The 6,819-nt window shown below is 46.0% G+C and overlaps 1 protein-coding gene across 1 annotated transcript; it reads right to left on the bottom strand.

The window, feature by feature from the left end:
• Positions 1-1,377: 1,377 nt before the first annotated feature.
• On the bottom strand, positions 1,378-2,449 carry LOC138883004 (uncharacterized). Its single transcript, XM_070163657.1, has 3 exons — positions 2,282-2,449; positions 2,034-2,135; positions 1,378-1,896 (listed from the first exon to the last, which is right to left on the bottom strand). The coding sequence occupies exons 1-3, from the start codon at positions 2,447-2,449 to the stop codon at positions 1,378-1,380; spliced, it is 789 nt and encodes a 262-aa protein (XP_070019758.1).
• Between the last annotated feature and the right edge of the window lie 4,370 nt (positions 2,450-6,819).

Below are 6,819 nucleotides of genomic sequence, written 5' to 3'. Positions count from 1 at the left end.
ATCTCAACAGCCATGATAAAACTGTAAAACCTCAATAGGCATGATAAAACTAAAATACCTCAACAGACATGATAAAACTGTAAGACCTCAACAGGCATGAAAATCCTGAAGTTTAGGCTGTACGTCGCATTTGTAAGAATCTCGAAAGGGCATACCCTCGATGTAGATGCCTAAACTATCACTCAGAATCAAAAAATAGCTCTGGCCAAATACATATGACTACGGTCAAAATGGTTGATACAGCCAAATTAACGCGACTCGGGGATGCCTGACCGCCGCTAACCAAAATTGCAGGACACTACTTCAAATATACTTCGGAAAGAACCAGTTAAAATAGGCTTCCCTCAATAGGCAAAAATGAGCTTCGACCACGTCAGCTCCAAATCACAAGGCTTCGACCTACTCAGCCTACGAGCTATGAACCTTTCAAGGTGCTCAAACATCGCCGATAATGACTTAAAATCGAGGTTCTTCTGGAACCGACAACGGGTCAGGCAAAATTATTTCAAAAGACCTTAACGAGCAGAAAACAAAGACTACAAAAAGCCCATGGGCAAAACAGTGTAAGAGCCATTGTCTCCAGCAAAACGAGCCTCCGGGCCGCACACTAAAAGGTCTATACGACCAAACAGCGTAAGAGCCACTATTGCCGGCTTGAAAATTAACAACTTGAGAATGAAAATGAGCTTGAATTGTAACCTGATTCGGAGACTGGATCCAAAATAGTTAACTATACAAGCCTTCGGGCCACATATTAAAGGTCTCAATGACCAAACCAGCGTAAGAGGCACTATTGTCGGTCTAAAAATCGAAAGAACTTAAGGGTCAATTAAAGCTCGAATCGCAACGCGACTCGGAGACTGGACCCGAAATAGTTGAAACAACAAACGCTTGAGGGCGAGAGATAAAGGCCACCGTTGTCCGCCCATGCAGGCAAGAAAGAACTTAAGGTTCAATTAAAGCTCGAAGCACAACGCGACTCAGAGATTGGACCCAAAATAGTTGAAACAACAAATGCCCAAGGGCAAGAAATAAGAACAATCACCATCTGCCCGCATGGGCACAGAAGACCGAAGGTCAGGCAAGCTCGAGTCAAGGCCTGACTTGGAGACCGAGCCTAAACAGCTAGGCAAAGCACAGAGGCCCCAACGCATGCTCACGTCAAAGATCACACTTAAAAGCCTCCAGGCCTGCCCGATTATTTCCGGACCCACGGGGATCCCGCCAAACACCGAAGCCAGCCCGCCTATCAAAAGAAATACAGAAAGAGATGTAGAAGAAATAAAGCTTCAAGTTTCCTCTTATCTTACAAACATCCTCTACAGGTATCGAGTACAAAGCGGAAAAACAGCAGAATCTACACTCCGCTCCAAAGGGCTACATCTTATCAGATTCACTCTCCGCGACGTTAGCAAGAAGTGACCGAGTGTCACGCTCATCCACCCTTGCCCAAGCCAATTCCTCAGAGAGAACGAAGCCCCTAGAGCCGATCTCTTCGAGTACCTCTCTTCGGGACCTACAACGAACGTATCCCTCGATCCTCTTCTCCCGATCGAGGGCCCGCTTCAGCTCATCTTGGGCATCAGCAGTGTCCTTCATATGAATCGCCATCTCCTGATTAGCCTTGGTTCGGCTTAATGCCGCTTCAGCCAGGGCACCGATTATCTCATCCCTGATATTCGAGAGATCAGACTTGAGTTTCCCTATCATATCCGCTTGAACTATAGCATTGTCTTGGGCTAAGCGGAGTTGGGATTCAAAGTCAGGGACCTTGGCCAAAGTGCATGTCTCCTCTAGAGCTTGAGCTCGCACTTGAGCCCTTAGCTCACCACAAGCATTTCTGACGCGGTCGATGTCGCCCTTGAGGTACTCCATGGCCTCCGTATTTTTCTGTAGCTAATATAACAAAAAGGGGGTTAACCTTAAGGTCCGAAAGGAGCGAAGCGCATGCTACAAAAGGTTACCTGCTCCATCAGATAGCTCTCGTAATTCGAGCTCTAGTGCGCCTCATATCGCCAATGTAGCAACTCAACCTCCTTCTTCTTGCTAAGGAGCCTAAGGGACTCGCCCTCGTCCAGAACTTTTCGAAGCCTAGCTCCTTGACGAAGCATCTGAGACCTGAGCCTATCATAGGCCTGCAAAAGGAAAACTCGATAAAAATAGGAGGACGCGCAATACAGAAAAACTACGCCTGAACTCACCACGAAGTGAAGCTGGCGGACTTCCTCGAAGTCAGAGCACACTCCTATTGATCCTGCCTCTTCGGCCCAGGAGAACCAACCTTGGGCAAAACATATTCACTCGAAGGAACTATCGTACGAGAATCAGATACCCCGAGAACAACAGGCTCGGATGACACCCTCTCCTCGAAGACACAGGTCCGTTCAGTGCCACTAAAAGCTCCATCACACTGCGGGTGCCAATCCCATTTATCGCTATCGTCCCTCATCTTAGAGGCCGACGCCTCCTTCCCCTCTTCGAAAGAGTACTACCTCATCCCAAGGAAGCGCCTGATATCAACAAACGGCAAAACCAGTACAAAAGAAAGGGGAATATGACACCTCAAATATACGAAGGCCAAGGCAAAGGCAGCGTGCACGCATACCTTGGTATTTTGCTCCCCATATAATGCAGAATACAGCTCGCCACCTACACTCATCGTAGGTCGAATAGGTCACCAGCCTCTGAACCTAGCCGGACAGGTCAATAACTTTGCCCGGTGTCCATGAAGTTGCTGCAAAAGGGGAAAAACACGATTACTCAACTGATTTTCATTATAAGCAAAATCTGAAAAAGCACCAGACGCTCCACGCACACGCATAATTCTATCCCTCGGGAAATGGTAAAAACTCCACAGGGATAATGTCAGCCATCCGGATGAACCAACTAGCCCACTCTCGACCCCCATCTTCTTCGTCATTAATGACAAAGGGCGTGGACGAACGACATCTCAGGGTTAGCAGGCCTTGGTGATGAGAGGGCCGGTATAGCCTGACAAGGTGGCTAAACGTGAATTCAAGCCCAGCCCTCTCTGCAAAGGACCTCATCATCAGCAACATTCACCAAAATGACGGATGTATCTGCGCCAAAGTAAATCGATACTTCAAGCAAAAATCAAACATGACCCTATCAAGGGGGCCAAATGCGAAAGGATATAGGTATACGCTAAAGAATCCATCAGCGGAGTTCGTAATACTCTCGTTCGAGGAAAGCACCTGCAGCATTATCCCCTCGCTCCATCCACACTATCTCCTCACCATCTCCATATGTTCTTCTTTTATCATAGACACGGTCTTCAGAGTGAACTCCCGCGGTTCTTAAGCGTCGGGAGTAGCACTCCCCACTCTCTGTCGGGCCGGCCCCGAAATAGTTGCCATGACTATGGTAAAATTGACAGATCAGAGCAAGGACGTGCGCCAATGCTTTTTCCCTGAAGAAATGAAGAACCCTATGCCAAAGCGGAAGGGTGTCTATCTAAAATAGTGAGGTCTTTCGAAGAAGCCGAAGCCCCCCCACATATATGCGAGAAACAACGATGACTCGCCTACCCGGAGTGAGCCCCAGGAAGCTTTCAACGCCATCGCTCGACTCAAGGTGGTACCCGATTTTATGGTCTCCTTTTCTAAAAAATAAGCACACGAAGCTCCGATCACGAAGGCTCCACGAAGGCTCGAGGCAGTGCCTGAGTACAGGCAACTCCTCAACATAAGTCTATCCCATACGCCTTAAACAGATATCTACATCAAGATCAAAAGGGACCCTCAGGTACCCAAAGCTGACCTTCATTCAGGATAACATTCTCGAAAGATCCGAAATTCGGCGTATTATCTCCCTACAACTCGGAGGCCCCGACAGCCCGAGCCTATCAGATCAATTCAGGCTTGGTCTAAGGTATGACGATGGGCTTGGAAAAGAGCCATATCGATGCGACTTTGGGCTCGGAAAGGAGCCATGTCGATCAGCAGTGGATTGGAAGGAATGCTCGCATCCGAGTCAGATATCAGCGATCAACAATAAAGGAAGACATTCAAAAGGCCTCGAAGGGCATGCAATTATAAGGCAAAAACCGAAAGCAGAAGTCAATAAGGCATATTCATATTCATAAAAATCCATGTACAACAGCCCTCGAGGGGTCATTACATACAATTACAAAAGCCTACAGAGGATCTCTACGCATAAAGGAAGAAACAAAGGGATGCACACGCAAAGTAAAAGCCCGAAGACCGATTCACCTTCGAAGGTCCGCCTCCTACAACAGGCGCCTCCGGACGCACATCCTCGGAAGTTTCACCCCAGCCTTCCACACTGATATCCCCAAGGGACAAGGCAAGTAGCAGGGAGGGATGAAAAAATGCCATAGCTCTCCGAAGCTCGAGGACCCTCGCTGGCCAAGAGAACCTCGGAGAGACAGCGGACCGAACAAGCCTCGGGCCCGCTTGCACGGCTACTTAGAATCCACTTCTTGGAATGTCTAGTCGTGCAAGCCCCCAGCTCAGGGCAGAGCACCACGTCGAGCCGGGGTATGAAGGTGAGTAGCGGTGTATAATCCAAGCCCCCTTTTGAGAAACAGTATGTAATTCGAAGAGCTTTATACGAATGAGAAAAGTTGGCTCTCGTATGTCATCATCTCGAGCCAACAACAACAGCCATGACAAACATGTCAACGATCATAGCAGCAATGGGGCAGCACGACATGCTCGACAAAGGGAAGCCTCGGCAAAAGGCCAAAACACAATCTAAGGGAGATCCGCCAAACGGTCTTGAGGCTATGAGCCCCAAGCATGATCTTCAAGGATAAAGGAAGATGGTAAGAAGATATGGGCAAATAAGCCAACGAAAGCACTGGATAGGAAAAACAATGCCAAGGCATCCCATTTATAGGGGGTAATGACACGGTCATCAAGGCTTTGGAAGATTGACTGGCGGACGCAGTTACTACATTCTTGAAAGACCGAATTGTTAGCGGCACACTTACCTTGAAGAACGGGAATTGGCAGTGCATTGAATGAAGTCGAAATGCACAAGTCCATGGGACACCCCCAGTCGCCACAAAAGCTCACACCATGAGTCACATCATTGGTATGACGTTGCTATAAGAAGCTCGAGGAGTCAAGTGTTAGAATCATTTTCCATCGCTTCATTTTTGGGAAACGCGGAGACTATCTGTACGCGGCGAAATCAGAGGACTTGATTTCTCGCTATAAAATCATTTCGGAAGAATGCCTCGAGACACCGAGAACGGGAAGCCACGACCGAGTTCCCTACCTTGGGGCTCGTCGAGGCCTGATCCAAAAAAGATGGAAATCGAAGCCAGAACAAGAAGGGGAAGCTCCCATGGCATGCGGCTAGGTCTGGCAAAGCCGGCCTATCCAGGGCATACGCCAAAATGTCACATCTAGTCATCCCATCTCCATACTTAATAATTAATGCATGTTGTACTATAGCCGAGTTCCCCTCCTATATAAAGGGAACTTGCATTACCTTGTAAAGGGCTGATGTTGCTCCATTTCTCCACAGGTACAATAATATCTCTCTCTCTTCTTTCTAACTTGCTCGTTCTTACTGGTCCAAGGCCACATTAATATTTATCACTTTCTTACTTGTTCTTCATTTTATCACTTGGTATTTGCCATAAAGAGCTTCATTTAATCATATCTTAACTGTTATCCCATTCCCGATCGCCCCCGATAGCTCGAGCTCGACCCGAACACCGACCCCGAGGTCCCCTATCGACCAGTCCTACATTTGGGAAACAGGCCTCTCGGTTTGATTACTGCCTCGTTTTAGCTTGCATTTCGTCGTTAAATTTCATATTCTTAGCATCAACTGCTCTAACAACTAGCTCGAGAACAGATCACGTATTTTTAGAATCCCATTTACAAATTTAATTGTTGTTACCATTTTCACGTTAAACAATTTAGGTTAATAATACCTTAGTCATGATGAGCTATTCTTAATATTATTGGTGTACTTTATTTATCTATAGTCACATTTAATATTATGAACACACGTCCGCACATGTTATTTGTGTGATATGCCTTGAACTTTTGTATAACTACTTGAGCTTTCCTATTTCTATTAGAGACCATGTCTATCCCTTGATGCTACATTTGGAATTGTAGGTTATGTATGATGGGATACATGTTGGAGTTGTAGTCAAACATTACATACATACATTCATCAGAAGTAACATTCACCATGCTTAGAGATCATCTCATGTGTACATAACATTTCCACATTGTTATTTATTTATGTCCTTGTTCTTCTGAATGATTACCTCTAAAGCATATGCTTACATCCTTATAATCGGGAGTCTGATACGGATTGATGTATTTATGGAAGTAGGACATTATGAGCGGATTGATATTGAGATGATTTTGGCATGAGGTACTTGGCGTGCAGATTGTTATGATATTGACATGACACGATATGTTCCCATGTCATTGGGTTCTTGTGTTAATACTTGGATATGGATCTGTTCCTTCGAAGTCAGGTGATTACCTATACTATTTTGGCCCCGAGACCATAGGCATTTGGAATAGTACTTAGTATTGCACACATAGACTTGTGTAAGGCACATGAATCTTGTGCTGGGTGTGTGTCTTCATGCGTATTTACACATCTTCATACATATCATTTACATATGTTATATGGCGCATTTCATATATGCATGCGATTCACTAGTAGAGTTTGGTACGTGGACCTTGTAGCCGGTTATGATGAGGTGTTGCAACTTCTATTAGAAACATCGATCTTGTGTTGAGTGCAAGGATTTGCATGGTTGTAATGAGAGAATGAAATTTGTGTTGGTACATATAA

Source organism: Nicotiana sylvestris, chromosome 12, assembly GCF_000393655.2.
Source record: "Nicotiana sylvestris chromosome 12, ASM39365v2, whole genome shotgun sequence".
Lineage (NCBI taxonomy): Eukaryota > Viridiplantae > Streptophyta > Magnoliopsida > Solanales > Solanaceae > Nicotiana > Nicotiana sylvestris.
This window is presented reverse-complemented; position numbering and strand designations above follow the sequence as displayed.

Bases quoted from the DNA above. Each gene is read 5' to 3' on its own strand.
- LOC138883004 (XM_070163657.1), bottom strand. From the start codon at position 2,449: ATGAGGGACGATAGCGATAAATGGGATTGGCACCCGCAGTGTGATGGA. The intron at 2,136-2,281 runs GTTGGTTCTCCT...TTCCTTTTGCAG, and splicing joins GTGAATATGTTTTGCCCAAG to GCCTATGATAGGCTCAGGTC. The intron at 1,897-2,033 runs GTTGAGTTGCTA...TTGTTATATTAG, and splicing joins TCCTTAGCAAGAAGAAGGAG to CTACAGAAAAATACGGAGGC.